The 23,856-nt window shown below is 40.8% G+C and overlaps 1 protein-coding gene across 1 annotated transcript in view; it reads left to right on the top strand.

Moving 5' to 3' along the window:
* Positions 1–21,784, top strand: part of FAM171B (family with sequence similarity 171 member B) — a 65,676-nt gene extending 43,892 nt beyond the window's left edge. Inside the window, exons 3-8 of the mRNA XM_032354170.1 lie at positions 40–132; positions 2,400–2,558; positions 6,841–7,011; positions 10,858–10,974; positions 16,871–16,994; positions 17,243–21,784. Of these exons, the coding sequence (XP_032210061.1) occupies positions 40–132; positions 2,400–2,558; positions 6,841–7,011; positions 10,858–10,974; positions 16,871–16,994; positions 17,243–18,581 (2,003 nt within the window). The 3' untranslated portion in view covers positions 18,582–21,784. The remainder of the gene's footprint in view (positions 1–39; positions 133–2,399; positions 2,559–6,840; positions 7,012–10,857; positions 10,975–16,870; positions 16,995–17,242) is intronic.
* Positions 21,785–23,856: the final 2,072 nt, after the last annotated feature.

The following is a 23,856-nucleotide window of genomic DNA, read 5'->3' on the forward strand; positions in this document are numbered from 1 at the left end:
CCATTTAGTAAAATATTGTAATTGTGCTGTATTTCACAGTATATTCATCAGTTACACTTTCGCTGTTCCCGCAAAGCCAAGCGAATATATGGCTGTTTGAAGACACCGTTTTAATTACTGGAAAATTAGCTGGTAAGTTCCACACTTCTCAGCTCGTAAGTAAAAATGTCAAGTAATAACGGTCACTTTAATTAGGTAATTGCACTGCACTAGTGCATCGGTGTGGGTTATCACTTGGAAAAACCCTGCCTTGCCCAGGAATGATTGCTCTAAGTGGGTCTGAACTGATTCCTGGGTCGCTGTCCGGCTGCGGGACGCGGTGCATGGGACTCGCTCTTCACCATTTTCACAGCCCCCCCACCTCCACCCCTGCCCGCGTAGGAACATCGGACTTCTGGAAATGTTGCAGAGAGAGTCTCAGCTGCTTTCCCAATCGTGTCTCTCTCTGGCTTTTACACGGGTCAGTGAAACTGGGAAGACTTTAGGATTCTCTGGTTTATGGCACGTTCATCCCTGCTTCTGGCTTGAAACCTGCTGCCTGAGAAGGGCCTGAGACCAGATACGTCCTTTCCTCAGCAGAGGGGATTCACCCCACCTGAAGCCTTACTTTAGGTCGGGTTCAGTTTCGCTCTACCAGCCACAGCAGAGACAGAACCATGGATGAAACGAGTTAGCGCGAACGTCCATGTGCTGCTCCTTTGCATTTTACCAAGCGACAGTGAACGCTCATTTGTCTGGAAAATACTGGCTACGTCTTGGTGCATCTGCATGAGAACCCGGAGCCCTCCTGAGGTCTCTGATCATTCCTTTTAGTGCCTCTTTTCCCTAAGAAGTGAGCCGTTGACAGGGCTAATGAGGAAGGGGTGGATGTTTCTGCAGATGTTAGATCCTTCGTTGGAGAATACCCATCCTCACTTCTCAGCGTCCAAAAAATGTATGTTTTTTCTTCCAGGATTTGATCAGAAAGGTGTATGGTTTGTACAACAAAAATGTGTTAGGTTTGCGGGAGAAATTGGAAACTTCAGGAATGTACAAAACCCTAGAGGAGCTCAGCCAGACATTTTACTTAGTGTACGTGTTTTCAACCGTAAGAAATTTGGGGCTTCAACATAATAAAGTCACATATATATATTTTTAAGTTTTTAACTTTGTAATTGGAAATAACTTCCAATTCAGAAATAATTTCAAAATATAGAAAAGTTGGAAGAATAAGAACCAAGTAACTGCTGTCTACCTTCTACTCAGGTTAATCTACTGATAACACTGTTCCGTTTGCTTTACTGTGTGTAATTGTGCTCTGGGTTTGCCTTTTGTTTTTGTTCGTTTGTTTTTTTTGTTTGTTTGTTTGTTTTTTCCTGACCCATTTGAAGGTAAGTTCCAAGTATCATGGCCTTTTACCTCTAAATTCTTAAGCTTGCAATTCCTAAGAATAGGGTTATTAAGTGGCCATAACACAGTTCAGCAAAATTATTTTAATAGGGTAACTTACCTTCCAAATTCCCGTCTCGTCCACTGACACATTTTTTTTTTTCTCACTCCATTTTAGGCTCAGGTATTACGTTCAGTTTTCATGTCTCAATTAGCCTCTGCTACTGTGAAATTCACGACACATATTTTTAAAAAGTAAGGTGTAAATAGTATCTGTTAATCATTTGTGTTTAACTATTAAATTTAATGATTTAACCAAATAAGAATATAATAAATGTGTTCTTTTTATTTCCCATATTTCCAGGTATTATTTTTCTAGTTTCATATGTAAACTATACACTGATTTTGAGAACTGTATTACATTTTATTTATCATGTATTGTCATGGAACTATTTAGAAACTGGTACTTTCAAAATTCTAATAATTTAACTGATTGCTTCTGTCTTTATCAGTGGCCTTAAAGTCAAAGCAATAGTTGATGTTTTTGATAACTTTTAATGATTTAAGAGTTGATCCTTGGATTGTTAAAAATGCATTAATTACAGAAGTATAAATATTCTGAGTTCTCACTCCCTAAGTTATATTAAAGAATAGTCCGTTCACAGTTAGTGACGTGGGATGACATTTACGAACTGGATGCCTAACATTTTGATCGGCTCCAGCCCACTTTGGATGCGCCATTACCTCTACTCCTGTTACAGAAATGAAACCCAGGTGATCTGTATGGACTAAAATGGTAGGTGGTTCCCTGGAGTGAACCCAAAAAAAGGGTGAAGAAATTCTGGACAGAAGAATCAAGCAGTTTCTAGGGTACAGGTGCCTTGTGTGACCTAAAGAAATTGGGATTTCTTGTTTATTTCAGTTTTGAATTTAAAATAATAATTATGAGATGTTAAAGTGTCCTGAGGGATGAGGCTCTGCTTAATGTGCATTTGTTTTGTGTGTTTGTTAATGAGGTTTCCCTTTTCCAGATGCCAAATCTCAGCCAAGTGTTCAGTTTTCAAAAGCCTTAATTCAGCTACCGGACGACCATCACGCTAGCAATGTGACAGGCTATCTCACAGTTCTACAGCAGTTTTTGAAGGTGGACAACTTCCTCTATACAACTGGAATTACTCTGCATAAGTCAGGTATCATCTAATTTTTACATAGTCATATTTTATATAACTTTGCAAGTTAAGAAATATATTTAAAAGCAAAAATTTGATTTAAGCTTACACATATTTTATAATTTGGCCTTCTATCCAATCTTATCAAATTAATTATCAGTAATTGTTAGACATAAAGTTTATGGTTTAGAGTAAGCAATTAGTAGTTTTTCTTATCAAATATACTTGGTATTTCCTATGAGTAAAATTATAAATAAATATTTTAAAAATATATTCTCTTGACCTTTGAACAATGCAGGGATTGTCCCCTCCCCCGCATTAAAAGTTGTATAACTTTTGATTCTCCAAAAACTTAACTACTAGGAGCCTAGTGTCGACCAGAAGCCTTCCCGGTAACACTCCATCAAAACATATTTTGTGTATGTGTTATATACTGTAATCTTACAATAAGGTAGAGAAAGGAAACTGTTAAGAAAATCACAAGAGAAAATACATTTATAATACTGTATTTATCAAAAACAGTCCATATACGTGGGCTGCTCTGTTCTCAAGCCCATGTTGCTCAAGGGTCAGCCGTATCCCACTCGGCGGCACATATGCATGCGTGGCTGTCGTCACCTGAAAGGTAAGAGGATGAGGGAATTTTACATTCCATGTAATACAGCCACGAATAAACCCCCTAAAAATCTCCTTCCCCTATACCTCCACATGCGTGCCACCAGTTCTGCCACTTACTGCAACATGTAACCGACTCATGACTTTTTAAAAATCACCTCTGACAATCTGTATTTCTGATGACTTCAGTTGTGTCAGATTCTGGTCCACTTCATTTGGGGAACAACCAGAAATCAGAGTAATGGGCATGTAGATGTTTTTGCTCTTTGTTTTGTCTTGCCTGCTGTCATACTCCTCCAGCGAGATGACCCTCACTGTTCTCTTACGGGCCTGTGTTTCCTCCCGTGCACACCTGTGGCTCTGCCTGAGGACGTCCCCTAGTCCAGCAAGCTGGGCGGCCCTCATGAGGGCCAGCTCTCGACTGACAGACAAGAGTACAGACAGCACACATCTGCTCCTTAGTGTACCCCCTTTTGACTCCTTCCTTCTTCTCCGTACTCTCCGTCTCCTCAGTGACGGGTACTTCCTTCCAAACTGTCACCTTAGCGTCAGCTTCCTGAAGGAGCCAATCTAAGACACCTGCCAAAGTTGTTCGGATGCAAGTTAGAGGCTGCTCAAAACAAAAGCCTTTGCAGGAGTGAGAGCAGTCTGCCATTTCGCAGACGAAGCTCGTGTTGCACGGGAGAGTGTTTGTGGATGGGACTCGTGAGGTTCAGGGAGGAGGAGACGCGGTACACGCTCCCCCCAGCTTGTGAGATGATGCACTTACTGTTTCAGTTATCCTGAGAATGCCGCTAACACTTTAGCTCTAGAGCAGGGCTGGTGAATGGGAAGGTTCTGCTCTAGCCGACATGGTAGCTACTAGCTGCAGGTGCCTGTTATGCTCCTGACGTATGACTAGTGCACTGGAGAACTACACTGATTTCCTTTAAATTTGAGTTGCCACATGTTGCTGGTGGCTACATTATTGGGTTGCTTAGTTCTAGAGTTCTAGGAGTAAGGACCCTTTTGTTTTTTGGGTTTTTTTATTAATTTATTTATTTCCAGCATAACAATATTCATTATTTTTTCACCACACCCAGTGCTCCATGCAATCCGTGCCCTCTCCAGTACCCACCACCTGGTACCCCAGCCTCCCACCCCCGGCCACTTCAAACCCCTCAGATTGTTTTTCAGAGTCCATAGTCTCTCATGGCTCACCTCCCCTTCCAATTTCCCCCAACTCCCTTCCCCTCTCTAACACCCCTTGTCCTCCATGCTATTTGTAATGCTCCACAAATAAGTGAGACCATATGATAATTGACTCTCTCTGCTTGACTTACTTCACTCAGCATCATCTCTTCCAGTCCCGTCCATGTTGCTACAAAAGTTGGGTATTCATCCTTTCTGATGGAGGCATAATATTCCATAGTATATATGGACCACATCTTCCTTATCCATTCGTCCGTTGAAGGGCATCTTGGTTCTTTCCACAGTTTGGCGACCGTGGCCATTGCTGCTATAAACATTGGGGTACAGATGGCCCTTCTTTTCACGACATCTGTATCTTTGGGGTAAATACCCAGGAGTGCAATTGCAAGGTCATAGGGAAGCTCTATTTTTAATTTCTTGAGGAATCTCCACACTGTTCTCCAAAGAGGCTGCACCAACCTGCATTCCCACCAACAGTGGAAGAGGGTTCCCCTTTCTCCACATCCCTCCAACACATGTTGTTTCCTGATTTGTTAATTTTGGCCATTCTAACTGGTGTAAGGTGATATCTCAATGTGGTTTTAATTTGAATCTCCCTGAGGGCTAGTGATGATGAACATTTTTTCATGTGTCTGATCTTAAAGTTGCCTCCTTCTCATTGTCTTTTAGTCCTTGCCCCTGTGCGATTTTCTTTTCCTTCTTTGAATTGGCCTTATCCCAAGTGGTGGTGCTGGGTCTGATCTCATCAACTTCACCTGCATTTAGTATGGAAAGCCACTGACTGCATAGAACTGGGGGGCGGGGACGGAGTTAAAAGCAGTCACCTCAGAAAGCCAGTGGGTTTTACCAAATAGTTTGATAAAAGATTATAATTACTAACAGATTACATGGTAATTTCTTTGGGCTTACATTGGATTTTGACTTGTGTAACTAGTCTAACTAGTTTATAAAATATGTATGGCATTATTTTGCTCATCTTATGATTAGTGTTTTAGGAAGTTTACAAAGGCTAACTCTCTTACATTTAATGGAAGTTTTTCGTGAAGCCAATAGTTGCTCTGTCTGATAACTGAAGGTGCTCACCGGGTGTGGTAGATAATGAGAATTCCTCTCCACGGACTCAGGCCTGCTGTTGCTTCTGCCCCTCTGCCCGTCAGCCTTCTTCCTTTCTTGCACAAACCAAGATCACTTCTGATTTGGGGGCTTTCACCTTCTGGTCTTTGCATGGATGGCCCCTTCGCATTTGGCCACAGCTCACACATCCCCTCCTCAGAGAGGCAGCTTTTATGACCTTGCACTTACCTTGTCTTTCCAGATTTTCTTCAAAGACCTGGTAAGGTATCTTCTACCACACACTTACATTCCAGTGGGGGCAGGAATGACAATGGGCAAAGAAATGCAAAAAAGCCTTTTTGATAGTAATGAGGATGGTGAAAAAAATATTGCAAGCCAGTGTAAGAGCTCATGCACCCACTGCATTTCTGGAACAAGATGAGCATGTGGTGTTTCTGGGGCCCTGTTATAAATATTTGCTAAATGAATGAACAAAACTCTAGCTTTTAAGCTGAAGGTTCAAGTCTATCCATGAAGAGCAAATAATATGTAATGAATATACTTTAGTCAACTCTTCCTAATGTATTAGTAAATGTACTTGGGAAATCTAAAATTATCTAATTCTTTATAGAAAATTTACATTGTATTATAGCATCATTAACCATATTACTTTATTCATTATACCTATTCTGGTGTCTATTATTACTTTAACATTGCTAATATTTAAAAAAGAAAACAAATGCATTTTCTACTCTTCCCCTCAGTGATAGAGAAATGTGGATAGCTCCTGATATTTAAGGCATGTTATAAATTATATGTATAATCATACTTAGGCAAAACACTGCAACCAATTCTGTTCATCTCCTTTTCCCTACTTTTGAAGCTTTGAAATCTAAGTCATATTTTAATACTAATATTTAGTCCAAGTTTATATTCTTTCAATTATGTTATTAGTCAAATGTATATTAAAGCTTATTACCTTTATCAGCTAACAGAATTGCTGGTTTTCTTTCATGTTTGTCAAACCTATCAAAATTTGCGTTTTGAGGGGCGCCTGGGTGGCTCAGTGGGTTAAAGCCTCTGCCTTAGGCTCAGGTCATGATCTCAGGGTCCTGGGATCGAGCCCCGTCGGGCTCTCTGCTCAGCAGGGAGCCTGCTTCCCCCCACCCCTGCCTGCCTCTCTGCCTGCTTGTGATTTCTGTCAAATAAATAAATAAAATGTTAAAAAAATATTTGCATTTGAGTCAGGATGTTTTTGACACAAGGTGATTTTAAGGAGTATAACCAACTCTGTTGTCCTCGTACTTGAAGCAGATGGTTTTGGGAGGAGGAGGGTCCAAGTTTTAGACCCATATCCGCATTGATGCTGTGGTATGATAGAACCTTTATTTGGGTAGGACACTAGTGAGATGTATTTTTGTTGTTTCATAACTGTCTTTTTTAGGTTTTGAAAGTGTTGAATTGACTCCTCTTGCTGCAATATGTGTGAAAATATATTCTGGAGGGAAAGAATTAAAAGTGGATGGTTCTATTCAAGTTTCTCTCCCCCTTCTACATACAAATGATCTAAGTGCAGGGGATCATATACCTGCCTGGACATTCGATATGAGCACAGGTATGTGAGCTGGGTGAAAATATTTTTGAATGTTTGAATGTTTGATCTTAGAAAAAATGTTTCTATTTACTATTAATTGTTTTTAGCTTTACTGAGGTATAATTGGCACATTTTTATGTTTACTACAGAATAATTAAGTTGTCTTGTTTGAAACATTGAAATACATCATTTATATTTGAATGTTTTATCTTTAGTAGAGCATATGTTACTGTTATAAGCACTTTAAAATGACTAAAATTGGCCCCACTGCGATTAGTATAATACAAATGTGGGGAAAATGATGCAAATATATTACATTTAAAAAATAGCATTATGTATTCACATTCCCTTGCCCTTTTTTTTTTTTTTTAAACTCTATGCCCAACATGGGGCTTAAACTCAACAAGCCCAAGATCAAGAGTCATGTCCTTCGGCACCTGGTGGCTCAGTGGGCTCAGCATCGAGTCCCACGTGGGGCTCCCAGCTCGGCACGGAGTCTGCTTCTCCCTCCCCCACCTCACGGTCTCTCTCTCTCAATAAAAAGGGGGAAAAAAGGATCCTGTGCTCTACTGACTAAGCCAGCAAGGTGCCCCTCCAATGCCTCTTTTATATCCCCCAAGATCTTGAAAAGTAGAAATACATTTTTAAAAAATTATTTCTACTCTTATAGACTTTTGTTTTGATAGGCAATATGAACTTGTATTTAAAAGGTTGGTTAAGGCAATTTAGAAATGTATGTTTACTTCATGAAAATAAATAACATTGTGTTATTGAGCTATAGAGTGATTATTTAAAAAAAAAAATCCCAAATCAGAAAACTCAGATACCAATTTTGGTCCCTGAGTTTAGCCTCCTAAATAGATGCATGTTTTCCTCCTCTGCTTCCCTTGGTTTTGTTCTTGTGTTTCTATGTAAATAAGATGGGAGTCTTTTAAGTTGCAAAACAAACAAAACAAAAGAAGGGATATGATGCGCAATTGTTTTGTGAGGGTCTGGTACAGAGCCTGGACAGTCTCACAGGATTTCTCTTGTCTGTTTCTCCTGCGTTAACACCGTTGTGTGGTAAGATTTGCCTTCAGAGTGGCAAGAAGGGTGTAGGAGCTCGGACCTTATGCCCAAAGTCTAATGAAAAGAAAGATTTTTTTGTTTTAATCCGAGTACCAGTTGCACAAACTCTTGGATTCACTGCGATTGTAGAGTGGAGTTTCCGTGTCCGTTGCAGAACCAACATTTGCGGTCTGCACATACAAGGTGGTACAGATTTATTAAAAAAAAAAAAAGTACGGATATTTTAGGCTTGAGGTTCTGTGTTTGAGCCGCGGACTAATCATGTGGATTGAAAATAGGGAGCCATCAACCTTCAAAGGAGACTTAAAATAAGATTTCACTGCAATTAGAAGGGTAGTTGGCAAAACAAAACAACAACAAAATAAATGTCACCATAAAAAATAAGCAATAATAGATACATGTTTTTAAGAAAAAGTGGAAACTAATAAGTACACAAGACAGTTGTAAGGGAACACAGTCTCGTCTCCGCGCAATTCTACGCTCACTACTTCACTTCTGGTCTCCAAGTGTTGGGGGTGGGGGCAGGGAGAGGGTTGTTCTTCTCAGACGAAGCAGTTCTCTGCCAGCTGGATGTCCTAAAATTCTATTCAATTTAGACACTATCTACCTGGCATGAGATCAGATCCCACGGGTTAGGACTCTGTCCCATAAGACTGTCCCCTGGCCCTGACCTCAGAGGCCAAGTGCAGGTCCCGGGTGTCACCCATGCTTCTGACCAGCCCGCGGTGAGCAGGAGACCCCCGTGGCCATCTCCGCACCTGCAGAGCTGCCCACAGAACTCCGTTAACCCAAGAGCTCCTGCAGCTGCTACTCGGGAAAAATCTTTCTTTTCAGTAGACTTTAACCGGGAGGGCTCACAGGAAAAGTTCACATCCTGGATTACCAGTTTATTATAAAGGGTGTTCTCTCCTCTGCGTGCAGCACCCTGCCACCACCTCGATGTGTTTGCCGACGTCCCTTCGGAACCTGCAGTTCAGGGACGTTTCGTGGTGTGGGCGTGCTGCGTGGTCATTGACCCGCAGTGGCAGAGCTTCCTCTCTGGCCCCTCTTCCTGCTCCGAAGATGGAGCTGCAGCGGTGGAGCTCCAGCCCTCTGACCACAGTGTGGGTTTCCCTGGCAGCCAGCCCTGCACGGGCCTTTCCAGAATATCACCTCATTGACATAGAGTCAGGGGTGGTTGAAAGTGGGTGGTCAGGAACAGAAGAAGCACTCTTTCCACCTTTATCACATCGGAAACTGTGCCAGGACGGGGATAGAGAACAGATCAAGTCTGTTGTAATCGTTGGCTTGAAAGCGCTAAGCCCTGGAGTCTAGTCTATTGAAAAGCTGTGGAATTTGAACAAATCACTTATTTGGGCCTGGATTTCCTACTTTGTTGAAAAAAGCGCTGTTTTAAAACATTTCAAAGGATATCTGTGTTGAGTTCTGATTTCTGATTGTTTATCCCCATAAAGGCCTTTGTCTCTAATGTGCCTTCCAGTAGCAAAACTTTTGAATTCATATATCAGATAAGTAATGCCTAATTTTAATGTGACTATTTAAAACATAGTAATTTGGTCCATTTCCATCAAGTTGGTCTACGTTATTAAAAACACTGTTTTAGGGGCACCTGGGTGGCTTAGTTCATTACACGGCTGCCTCTAGCTCAGGTCATGATCCCAAGGTCCTGGGATCAAACCCCACATGGGCTCCCTGCTCAGTGAAGGGCCTGCTTCTCCCTCTCCCTCTGCCTGCTGCTCTGCCTACTTGTACACACACGGTCTCTCTCTCTCTCTCTGTCAAAAAATAAATAAAATCTAAAAAAAAAACAAAAAAAACTTTTACATGCTGGTAGGTCTATCATTACAGTGGATTAACAAACCAAGTACAAATATACAATGAATTTATAAAAAGTTCTGTTATACTCAACTTTATAAAAGGTCTTCAGAGAAAGAGCTTTACTGAATTATTTGTCTTGTGGATGGCATTTTATAGATCAGATAGCATTTTATTTATTTATTTATTTTTCCTTTTTTAAGTAGGCTCCACACTGGCCCAGTACAGGGCTTGAACTCACAACCCTGAGATCCAGACCTGAGCTGAGACCAAGAGTAGGAAGCTTATCTGACCCGGTCACCCAGGTGCCCCAGATCAGATAGCATTTTAAAAATATTCTTAAAGATCTGGTTCTAAAAGAGTCATGCCAACAGTACTAGGCCAAAACAGTATTTAATTTAAAAAAATGAATAAGGCCAAAAACCATACATAAGTATTTAATCAGAACCCAGGACAGGTGGCAGTAACCACCTACTGACAAGTTTGGATTTCACTACTCACATCATTCCCGTATCGCAGCACGCACAATTTGAACATTATTTGGACTCATGATTTCCCTAAATATGTGTGCTTTCTACTGTATATATCACTGTAATATTCACTATAAATATATTTTAAAGATTTTACTTCTTTATTCAGGAAGAGAGAGGACACATGCGAACGAGGTAGGAGAGGGAAGAGGAGGAAGAGGTCGAATCCCACGTAGACGCCACACTGAGTGCAGAGCCCGCATGGGGCTTGGTCTCATGAACCTGAGATCATATCCTGAGCTGAAACCAAGAGTCGGACGCTCGACTGACTGAGCTTCCCAGGCATGCCACTCTGAACTGGATTATGATATAATATACATTATCCATGATAATATATTGCCAGAGTTTTCATAATCTTTGAAAGTCCTGCAAAGTGTTCTCTACATGACTATCAGCAAATTCCCATCAGCATTAAAGACATAAACTAACTGTTATTTTTTACTTGCCTTTTTAGGTGCTTGGATAAATCATGGCCGGGGGACAGTCAAGGCATACAATAATCACTTAATTTGGACATATGATGCACCACATTTGGGCTACTGGATAGCAGCTCCACTTCCAGGAACTAGAGGTACTGTAAAAATAAAAACAATTTGAAAAAAATTCAGATAGTGAAACTGGAATTGGTATTGCTAGGTCTTGACTTTATTCTGAGCATTGCCACTTACCGACTGTATAATGCTGGAAAAAGCTTCTAGTCTCTTGATCTCAACTTTAATATTTTTCATATGTTGTAAGAAAAGATGAAGCTCAATGAACTATAAGGTCCTTTATGGCTCTGATGTCTGATGAATATGTGAGGTATAAAGTTTGTTCAGATCAAATGCTTACTTTTCAAGAATAAATTCCACCACATCAGTTAGAGCCTTGGGTGGTGAGCAACAGGGTCAGATCTGGGATCATCCATAGAGTGTATCAGGATATAGGGTCCCAGGAAAGGCTAAAGAACTAGCTTCTAAAAGGCAGAAGTCCTAGGGAAGCCCATCAGCAGGCCTGTTTGATGGTCTTGGCATGACTGCTGCTGCATATGTCACTGACCCTGGTCCTCTGCAATCCTTTCCTCACACCGTTCCTTCTTTCCAGGGATGAAGAATTTGCTCGGCCCAGACTTGGGTCGGGAGCACACTCCTGGGGCAAGGGCTGTTGAAAAATAGTGTCCCCATACTATGTCAAAGATAATACATGTGATATCCCAGATGAAGGTTGGCCTGACAGAGGAACTGAAGGTGGACAAAAGCTCAGACTTGTCCCCTAGCAATGGTGTGTTCATGTTCTAGGACAAATGGGCATTTTATTTTTCCTAGATTTAACACGCTATCAGACTATCTGTGATTTGTAGTAAGGAAATCACACATGCATCTTGGGTTGTATAAATCTGAAAAGACTGAAACATCGCATGTTTGATCCATTAAGTCTTACTGAAGTCTTCTAACCTGTGGTCACGTAGACCGGTTGCACCGCGGGCCTGCTCCCACTTCGTGGGCCGCGGTGGTGCTTCTTGGCTTGTCCAGGTAGCCAGCTTTGCTAAGTCAACTTTCCAGCCTTCCGCATCTGCTTGCTCTTTTTTCTTGTTCTGCTTTTCTCCTTTAACCTGTGGGTTGGTTGATTTATAAAAACAAAACAAGGCAAAATTTCAGTGTCATTTTCGTGAGGTTTTGGGCAGAGTGCGAAGGTTGAATGCATATGTCATTTCTATATCTTTCGTCCTGTGTCCGGGAATTCTGGTTGGTTGAAGGTCTTGGCTCCCAGCGGAGAGGCAGCGGGCTCATTGCTAGTCGGGAACAGACCCACCGCAGACCCGATGCAGGGTGTGGCTGACATTTTACATACATTTCTCTGCAGCATTCGACACCTAACTTTGCTAGGGCTGTCTAGTAATAATTTGAAGGCTCTGTTCTTTCTGCAAGTGTCTTTTTTAATAGTTTAATTTTTTTTTCATTTTATATTGACAACCTTTGACTTCTCAACCACACAAGGTGACAAGCCTTTTTTTTCCCCATCCAACCAAAATTTAGTGTTCCAGTAGAAGAAATATGTGCCATTAACCATTACGATCAAGGGGGATGTTCTCCTATTTTTATTTGAACTTTAGTGCTTACGAGATTATGCAAAACCCAGAGGGTGGTTCCTTTTGTTCTTCATGAGGCAAAATATCCTGCAGTCTTGCCAGCTGTCTGACCTGAGTTCATTCTAGATCTGCAACTATAATGAAATCTTGATGAAAAAGAACAATTAATATTTAATACTTCAACTCGACTAAATCCAAGCTATTTAATTTCTAATAAAAATAATCTAAGGAACACTTGAGTTTTATAGAGACATGTGCTTTACAGGGAAAAGATACCTGAAAACAATTTATATAATTATGAATTACAAAAGTCAAGTAATTTTCTAGAGTAGGTGGAAGTTTTGTTTTAGCTTATATGTTGGAAAAGACTTTGTGTGAATCAGAGCACTAACACGGAAGTGTGGGTTTCCCGTTCAGCTTGAATTAGATAGCTACTAGTGATAGCTCCAAAAGTCCACCAGCAAGCATCACAGTCAGAGGAGCACTGTGCTAGAAACACAGATAGCTTGACTGTAGCTCTGGCTTTGCCAGTAAATACCTGGCTGAGCCTGAAATAGATACTTGCCGTCTTAATATTAGTTCTCTTATTTCTGAATCGCAGGAGTCGGATATGATGATCCTTATCCCCCCCAAATTTGAGATTATGAGTAAAATCACATTTCTTTTAAATCAAAGTTGGTCCTCTGATGGACCAGTGTCTGGTGTTCTGGAGCTACTTTACTTAAAATTTTGTTAATAAACTAAATCTCTTTTTTTAAAAAAAAAATCAAATAGAACTCTAGCATTTCTTGGAAAATAAGTGCAAGAAATTAAAATCAAGTTATTTTTCATAGATTGCTATAGTCGAGTTTAATAAACAAGTACTTAAAGACTGTTTTTAAATATGCATCTTCAAATGTATTTAAGTGAAAATATAATTCTCTGGCTTTCTCTTTTTAGGTGGGCGCACACACACACACACACACACACACACACAGATGCATACTTTTTGCTGTTGTTGTACATGTAAAATCTGGGGGAAACACAACAGTATCCACCTCATATTTCCAGAAGTGTGTTCCACTGCAACCCTGTGCAGTGAAAGTGTTAGCATTATTCCACTGTGGAAACGTATGTTCATACACCCTTGGAAGCTGAACGTCACTCAGTTATCAGATTGACTCCGTTGCAGCTCTGGATCCTGGATAAGAATGTGCAGACAGAACTGTTACTCTTATTTCTTTTCTGGTTGAAGAATCTTCGTATTGTGCAGTGCTAGACTCGATTGTCTGTCAGATATGATAAGCACTTGACTATCACTTAGCATTAGTACAGGAAATGGCGGCCAGTACTGCGGTGCCTGTTCTTGTATGACCTTGAAGCTTCTTTCGACAGCAGGTGTCATAGAACTAGCACTTTCTGATGGCTTCTCATGTGCTGCACTAAGTGCTTTAAGAAGTATTTACTTTTAATCCTTGTAACAACCCTCATAGGTGAGATCTGACAGACACAAACTAAGATACAAACTCATGAAACTTGGCGAAGAAATAAACTAGAATGTCACAAAGAAATAAGTGGTGGTGTTGGGGTGTGGACGTACGTCCAGGTCCCTCGCACTCGAATGAATTCCCGTGCACTTGTTTAAGGAGTAAAAGGGTCCTGTAGTGACGGGGGTGGGGTGTCTGAAAGTGAAGGTCACAAGAGCTGCCTTCTTCCCTGTAACTAGTACTTTTACGCTTCATCCGCATCAGGCTGTGGACGTGGAGTCTCCTGCCTGCAGGGGTGGGGATTTCTGTTCCTCCAGCGAACGCGTGAGCTGAAAGAAAGGTATATATTTAAAGAAAATTAAATTTTAGTAAGTTTCTCTTAAAAAAGAAATAGACTAGGATTTTTTTTTTTTAGATTTTTTTTTTTTTATGTATTTATTTGACAGAGAGAAATCACAAGTAGATGGAGAGGCAGGCAGAGAGAGAGAGGGAAGCAGGCTCCCCGCTGAGCAGAGAGCCCGACGTACGGCTCAATCCCAGGACCCTGAGATCATGACCTGAGCTGAAGGTAGCGGCTTTAACCCACTGAGCCACCCAGGCGCCCCTAGACTAGGATTCTAATTGAGGACACTAGCTCCAAAGTTTGTATGAATAACCACAATACTTATTTTCCAAAACCGTTACTACTACATTATTACCATTATTACTTCCGTTTTATCAAATTAGATGGTGCAAAAGTTAAAGGACCCAAAGACTTCATGATCCTCAGTCTTTTCTCGTACCCTGGGTGAAGCTAAAAGCCTCATTCTGGACATTTCCCATGGTAGAGTTTGCTAGGAAACCAGTTGTCTCACCACTCTTAACGTCCTGAATATGTAGCAGACTCTATTTGATAATGACCAGTAGACGCGTTACGTCACTGTGAACCGTGCAGTCTCAGTGACATTACCATGGTTTACCTCGACATCAGCTGCATTTATTTGCACGCAGAATCTTTATAGCCTCCAACTGGCCCTCCGAGCGCTTTCATCCACTTTGACCGCAGTGAAGCTGAGGCAGCCGCAGTGTTTCTGTGTGTCCTCACGTAGGAAGGTCCTGGGCCATGTGTGCCTCCGTGTGGCATCTTCATCTAGAGGCCAGGCTGAAAGAGTGTCAACTTTGAATTCTTCAAGTCCCCAATTTTTGGATTCTTTCTAAAAAACTTTTCATACCTACTTCCTTCAGCAAATTCTTTTTTGGATTTATCTTTAAAATTTCTTTTTAAATTGAACATAGCTAATAAGTCTTACTACCAACACTCTTTCCCAAAACCTCTGGGCACAGAAATATCCTCTCCTAGTTCATCCACCGAAGATTTTGCTGCCCTACAGCGTGGGTCCATTTTACCGCCTCCCGAAGCAGGTTTCCGCGCTGCCTGGCCTGGATGCCGCTGTCACGGCTGTTGAGCTTGGCCTGATTCGATTCAACATTTGTTCTCATTCCAGAACATAGGTTGAAAGAAGGGCAGCACTTCGCGATACACTGTTCATGTAAGAGGGTCTCAGCAAGAGGGCAGGACCATATCATGCAGCCCCGTTTACGGTGTCCGCGTTTCACTGAGCAGGACAAGTCAACCCATGAAGCCCAAAGTGTAGGGAACATGTGCTGTGCCCACTGGGAAGCCTGCCCCTGAGACAGGAGCAACCAAACAGCACTGTGTACCCAGACTTACTCGATGTGCACGTACCCAGAGTAGGACTGTGTACCCAGACTTACTCGATGTGCACGTACCCAGAGTAGGACTGTGTACCCAGACTTACTCGATGTGCACGTACCCAGAGTAGGACTGTGTACCCAGACTTACTCGATGTGCACGTACCCAGAGTAGGACTGTGTACCCGTACTTACTCGATGTGCACGTACCCAGAGTAGGACTGTGTACCCGTACTTACTCGATGTGCACGTACCCAGAGTAGGACTGTGTACCCGTACTTACTCGATGTGCACGTACCCAGAGTAGGACTGTGTACCCCGACTTACTCGATGTGCACGTACCCAGAGTAGGACTGTGTACCCAGACTTACTCGATGTGCACGTACCCAGAGTAGGACTGTGTACCCAGACTTACTCGATGTGCACGTACCCAGAGTAAGACTGTGTACCCAGACTTACTCGATGTGCACGTACCCAGAGTAGTACTGTGTACCCAGACTTACTCGATGTGCACGTACCCAGAGTAGGACTGTGTACCCGTACTTACTCGATGTGCACGTACCCAGAGTAGGACTGTGTACCCGTACTTACTCGATGTGCACGTACCCAGAGTAGGACTGTGTACCCGTACTTACTCGATGTGCACGTACCCAGAGTAGGACTGTGTACCCGTACTTACTCGATGTGCACGTACCCAGAGTAGGACTGTGTACCCGTACTTACTCGATGTGCACGTACCCAGAGTAGGACTGTGTACCCGTACTTACTCGATGTGCACGTACCCAGAGTAGGACTGTGTACCCGGACTTACTCGATGTGCACGTACCCAGAGTAGGACTGTGTACCCGTACTTACTCGATGTGCACGTACCCAGAGTAGGACTGTGTACCCGGACTTACTCGATGTGCACGTACCCAGAGTAGGACTGTGTACCCGGACTTACTCGATGTGCACGTACCCAGAGTAGGACTGTGTACCCGGACTTACTCGATGTGCACGTACCCAGAGTAGGACTGTGTACCCGGACTTACTCGATGTGCACGTACCCAGAGTAGGACTGTGTACCCGGACTTACTCGATGTGCACGTACCCAGAGTAGGACTGTGTACCCAGACTTACTCGATGTGCACGTACCCAGAGTAGGACTGTGTACCCGTACTTACTCGATGTGCACGTACCCAGAGTAGGACATGGTTGGAAATTTTATCTAAAACCATATATTTTCTCTTTTTCACATTTAGGTTCAGGTATACGCGGAAACGCAAGGGACATAAGCGCCTACCACACAGTGTTTCTCACAGCCATATTAGGAGGAACAATAGTCATTGTCATTGGATTTTTTGCTGTACTTCTTTGTTATTGCAGGTAAGAAAAATACTATTTATAAATACAGAAAATTGCCATAATATCATGTCAGTGTGTTCTGGGTATTACAAAGTTCCTTTGTAAAAATAAGTAGGTTGATCTTTACAATATGTAGATTAAAATAAAAGTGGATATACTCTAACAGTAGCACTGTATATATTAATACCATATCATGGGATAGGTTTTTTTTTTTATGACTCTTCTAAATCATAAGTTTTAAACACTTTTTGCCATCTCCTCTACTCTAGGGATAAATGTGGTACTCCGCAGAAAAGAGAAAGAAATATCACTAAACTTGAAGTCCTCAAGAGAGACCAGACAACTTCAACAACACACATAAATCACATCAGTTCAGTCAAAGTTTCATTAAAAGCTGAGGACAAGTCACAGTTATTTAATGCCAAAAACTCCTCATATAGCCCTCAGAAAAAGGAGCCAGCAAAGGCAGAAGCAGAAGAAAGAGTTTCCATGGTAAAAACTCGGGACAATTTTAAAATCTACAATGAAGATATTCCATTTCTATCAGCCAATCAAAACAACTACTCAAGAAACCCAACACAGTCTTTGGAGCCCAATGTAGGGTCCAAACAACCTAAACATATTAACAGCAATCTGTCTTCATCTCTAGGTGATGCACAAGAAAAGAGATACTGCCCAGGTCATGAAGAGGCGTATGGACATTCCCACATTCCTGAACAGCTTATGCATATCTACAGTCAGCCGATTGCCATCCTTCAGACATCTGACCTCTTCTCCCCTCCAGAGCAGTTACATGCTAAGTCAGCTACTTTGCCAAGAAAGGGACAGTTAGTCTATGGTCAGCTGATGGAACCAGTAAGTAGAGAGAACTTCACACAGACATTACCCAAAATGCCAGTGCATTCTCATGAACAGCCCCCGGATGCCAGGGAAGAGAATATCCCCCTTGAAGGTCAGCAGAGCTTGCCGTCCCAGACTTCAGATTGGAGCCGATACTCAAACAGCTTACTAGAGTCGGTTTCTGTTCCGGGAACGCTAAACGAGGCTGTCGTAATGACTCCCTTTTCCTCAGAGCTTCAGGGAATTTCAGAACAGACGCTCCTGGAGCTGTCCAAGGGAAAGCCTTCCCCCCACCCCAGAGCATGGTTCGTGTCTCTTGATGGAAAACCAGTCGCACAAGTGAGACACTCCTTTATAGACCTGAAAAAGGGCAAGAGAACCCAGAGCAATGACACCAGCTTGGACTCTGGGGTGGACATGAATGAGCACCTCTCAAGCAGAAGACTCGAGAGGGAGAAAACGTTCATCAAAAGCATGCACCAGCCGAAGATCCTCTACTTAGAAGACTTAGACCTGAGCAGCAGTGAGAGCGGAACCACCGTCTGCTCCCCCGAGGACCCAGCTCTGAGGCACATCCTGGATGGAGGGGGTGCAGCAATCCTGGAGCACCCCGGGGAAGAGTCTCCGGGAAGAAGAAGCGCTGTTGAAGGCTTTGAGGCCAGTCTATCCCCTACCAAGAAAAGGGGCAGACCACCACTCGCCAAAAAAGATAGCAAGACTACTATCTGGAAGCAGCGAGAGGAACGCCCACTGATTCCCATGAACTGACGCCGAGGACGTTGTGAGTGTGCTGGCTCGTGTTTGTTCTCGCTCCTTGCAAGCCGCTGTCTGAACTTTTGAAGAAGTTGGAACTGAGCAGTCATGGTCCCTGGACGTGTCTCAAGCAGAGTAAATAGTAAAATGGCAATTCACTAATGAAAGAGAAAGATACCAAGAAATGCTTTTTCTGACCTATTCTTTTCATTTACTTTTGAGTCATGAATTTGAAGTATCCGAGAGCTCAAAATGTGAAGTAGCTTCAAGAGGTTAATTCTCTGAAAACCCTGCTCAGTCAGCCAATGTAGCCCTCTCTCAGAAAAACAGTGAAGTGCGCACTCCGAAAGTCGCTTTCAGAAAAGTTGCTTCTGCTTTCATGCCCGCCCCTGTAAACATGTAGAAATGAAACTATTGGGCATCGTAGTCTTGTGACATAAGACTGTTATGTTCTCCTCTGCCTGTAGATGAAAATAATGATAAATGTTCTCCATGTTCCCCTAGAATTTAAAGGCCAAACAATATTTCCCTTTTTGCAATAAAATGCATGTGCACTGTACCAACCCCAAAATAAATCTTGCTCATGTAAGATAGGCAAGAAGCTACGTGGTTGTTAGAGAGGGAGAAAGCAGCTCTTTGGTTGTTTTTGGATATAACTTCACAGACTAAATGATGAGGTGTTAACTTGTTATTTAGAAATCTGAAAAAAGAATGCTCTGATACTTCCATTTTTATTTTAAATTTTCTTTTCTCCCTACTTCTAGAGTGAAATGATTGAAACTGTCAAGGAAAACTTTAGCAATGTTAAACAAAAACAAAACCCCATACTTTAAGAATCAATGATACATGTAAGCTAAAATCAGCTTTAAGATATTTTTCTGTCCCCCACAATTCATTCATTTTAAACTTGAATTTAAAATTAATATTCAGATGTTCATTTTAAACTTGATTTTAAAAATATTTAAGTATTCATAAGCAGCTTTCAGTTTATTAACAAAATATGTGAAACTAAAGGAAATAAACATTTATTTTTTAAATGTTCATAAGCAGGAAAAGAAATTCTATTTCTCCTAGACTCAAAAATACCTTCAGAATATTACGTGTATATCCAGATGCTTTTCTCTTGACATTTGTAAAAGATATTTTAGAAAATGTTTCGATTTAATGGAGAAGTAAAAGGTTTTTTTTAAATCACTTTTAGCATTTGCAACATGTTTTTCTAGTTTTGGAAGTAATATATTCATGTTCTTTTCATCATCGCAAAGAATTAAGTATGAACACATTCAACAGCTGTTTTTAATTATAATTGTCTTCAACTCTAAATTATCATTCATATGTCCTAAAAATAAAGCTCTTTGTTAATTAAAATCAATTCATCCCATGTTTTCTCCAAATTTCCGTGAAGGCAAATGTCTGAAGCAGCTCCCCCTTCTCTCAGTGGTCAAAGTCAGACTAGATTACTGTATTTCTCATCCGCTTCTCTCCAACACAGGAGCAACAGAGAGACCCAGGGAACATAAACAATTTGAAAGAAGCAAAATTAGCCTAATATATTAGTTGTAGTCAAATTACAGATGGATAGTCAATGAAAGACAACTGCTTTTTTTTCCCCCCAAGATAGTCGACTTCAGCCATTTTTTTCCTCTAATTACTTCAGTTTTTCCTGTAACACCAAACCTGTTGGATAATACTCTTTCTGTGTTAACCCAAAGAACTTAAAAACGTAGGCAAAAGTTTGCCATGTTTTACCCAATCCATAGGAGAGAGATATTTGGGGTAATACCTAGGGTTAGTTTCTGGAGTCGGAGGTTTCTTATTGGTCTACAGAAAGATGCATTAAAGTGGCATAAATGGAAATGACTCGGAAAAGGTTACAGTTAGTGCTCTGCTGAAGTGCCTTTGATATAGACGTGCTTGTTGGAAGGATACACTAACATCTTTCTCTGATGTGCATTTTCTTTCTGTTAGCCAAATTAAACAGATGTGCAGTTTTGTTAATCAAAAAATATAGACCTAGTGTTTCATGTTGGAACAACGATTTTTGCATGGAAGTAACATTTCTCTTGTGTTTTTTTGAATCCAGTTTACATTGATAAGCTATGTTGGAATGAAGTTAGAAACTATATAGTAAACTGTTGCACTTCAATATTTTAAGCTTATATTTTCCCTACCTTTAAATAAAAATGTTTCATCTTTTAGCTTGGTGATGGAATACATATGTTGATATAAGGGTATATTATTCAAGTATGCCACTTACTCATTCTTACGTAAAGGAAATGAGATGTATCCCCAGGGGCTTTTATAGAAATATTTTTTTTTGGGTTTCAGAATAAAAATATTTTTTTTATACACTGCACATTCTGTTCTCAACGGGGAAGTATAGGCAGTTTACCTTTTCTAATGATAAGTGTGCGACTTCTCATTTGTGAGTAGTTCACAGATTTCCTGTTAAAAAGCTGAAGCCATCTACTTTTTCTTAACCCAAGTAATAATTACCCTACAATATTCACAACTTTCTTAAATTTTTAAATTGAAAACCAACAGTTTTTTGCAATGTAACTCTTACGAATTTTGATCACGAATTGTTAACCTTTGTGGATCCTTTGTATATCTACTTTGGATATATCTTAAAAGCAAAATTATCCCTCAATTAACTGATGGATTCGTTTACTAAAGCACAGCTATATGTATTTTTGAATACATATGATCTTGAGACTTTATAAAATGAATTTTTATGGCATTTATGCAGTTGTACAGGGTTTACGCCCTTTTCTAATACGCAGAATCACGAAGGTCACAAGCGTTGCGGAACGAAAGCGCCACTTTGAGCCGGCGATCATTTTCGGATCACTTTCTGTGTTTGAGTCCTCTGATATCAGTACATACAGAGTTGTAGGAATCTGTGGGTCAAATAATGTCCGCCAAAACTTCCCAAAAGGTGAAGCTCAGAGTTTGTATTCGTTTATAGCGAATGAGTTACTCATTTAGCTGTGTGCTGGCATTGTAAAGAACGTGACCATGTTCCTTTCCGTCTCAGAACTTAAGCTGACACATTGCCCTTGTTTCTGAGTATTTCTATCTTTTGTATTTCAACAGAGGAATCTCACAGTTCACTGTATTTAATGCCATTGTTACTATATTTACTGCTGAAAACTGTAACAATCTGAAGATTTGTAAAATGTTAAACATAGCTCATTAAAGACAATAAATCTAAAAAGTACTTGATGCATTTTTTTTTAATTTACCTATTTTAGAGAGGGGAGGGCCTAGGGAGAAGTAGGGAGAATCCCAGGCGGACTCCATGTTGATCACAGAGTCTGACTCAGGTCTCAGTCCCACGACTCTAGGATCACAACACGAGCAGAAGCCAGGAGCTGGATGTTCAACTCTACCACCCACGTCCCCTGGACATATTCTTTAATTCTGGGTAAACAACAAAACATTCCTCCCTAAATTGTCATTTCATCTAGTAAATATTCAATTATTACTTTTTCCTCTCTTAGACTCCCTGTGTCAAAATAAAAATATTTGAATACTCTGTTTTTATAATGAACTTGATTTCTCTTTATATTTCATGTTCTCCAAATTTCACATTTTTACTATGAAAGCCGAGTATAGCCAAATTATTTTTCCATTCATTGAGAAGACTTGTTAAGATATGTCATAGAATATAAAATAAAATTGCAGCATGCAAAATACATAAGTGAGAAAATGATACAGTATCCCTGCCTCCTCCACTTAAAATTATTTGGACTTTAAACATAATATAATCACACAAAGGCTGTTCACACTTAGGGTGTTACATGTCCTTCAAGAGCCCCTCTGCTCACCTAGCTGAACCGTACTCAAGTTCAGGGAGTCTACATTTTGGGGTGTTGGAATATCTTTAATTTACTTAAAAATAATAAATAAATTTTATTTTAAGTAGTTTCCATGCCCAGTGTGGACCCAACAAGGGACTTCAACTCACAACGTGAAGTTCAAGACCCAAGTTGAGATCAAGAGTTAGACGTTTAACTGACTAAGCCATCAAGGTGCCATTTTATTTTTATTTTTAAGTAATCTGGACACCTAATGTGGACCTTGACCTTAAAACTCTGAGGTCAAGTGCTGTATGCTGTGCTGACTGAGCCAGCCAGGCACCCTGGACTATCTTTTAAAGTCATTATCTTGGCTGCTATGTTTTCAGACATTTTGTGTGACTTCCATAAATTAAAATGGCAGCAGAAATACCTTTGGTTCGTTCTCATGGCAACTGGGCTCTGAATCCACTTACACACTCTGCAGGTTCGGCCGTCAGCAGTGCTGTTTGAGACCGACGCTCTCATTTGGAACCCTATAGAGTGTAAGCCCAGCTGTGGCTACCTTTGTTCCAGGGCCTGGTCTCCCACTGGGATAGTCTAAGTCTGGACAGAAATAATGCAGTTTCTGGAGACGTCCCACAGGACCCGAGCTCACATGGAACTGACTTTAACAGAAAATAGGTTTCCTAAATCACAATCAGATACGCAGCAGCCAACAGATGATGTTCATGAGGCAGTCATCGCATTCTCCTGTCGGAAGGGAAATTCGTATCAGTAGCCTAATGTGTAAGAACTATAGGAAAGGTGGATGGAATTAGGAGACTTTGTAATGCATTTATCAGAAGTGATTCACCGGTCAGTCCCTGATACTTACGACCGCTAATTAAGGACCTTCCCCTAAACTACACGCTGTTGATAAGGTACCAGTTAAAACATCAATAAGCTCTCCTGAAGCAACTGTGGGACGAACTTCTTCTGAGAACACTGTTCTATTGTCTTAGATTCGCTTGCTCCATCAAAATAAATTCTTCCCTTGACTTTATCTTTTTTCTTTATTTTGAGCCTCTCTTTTGGTGGCAGTGGGGGAACTCAGGGGGCTTCTGCCCAACTGGGCTTTTTAATATGTAAAAACATTTTCAGTTTGACTAGAAAAAAAATCACAATGATTATAATCAATTTATAATGTTAAATACCAAAAAAGTAATAAAATCAATTGCAAATGATGGAAAAACATTTTCATTAAAATATATATGGCAAATTTCACAGGGAGAAATTGTGATAACTATTTTCTTTCTCAATTAGATAAATTTAGAGACCACAATTTAAAATTACCTGGGTTGATCAAAACTGCAATAACACTTCTTTTCACTTTGTTAGCTGCAGTCAATAAAGACCCACCTGCTTCTGTTGGGAAAATTTACATGTTGACAAGTATATGATTATTTTTCCCTTCAATGACAAACCTTTCTTCATTGAATCTCACATTT

This window comes from Mustela erminea, chromosome 8, assembly GCF_009829155.1.
Source record: "Mustela erminea isolate mMusErm1 chromosome 8, mMusErm1.Pri, whole genome shotgun sequence".
NCBI lineage: Eukaryota > Metazoa > Chordata > Mammalia > Carnivora > Mustelidae > Mustela > Mustela erminea.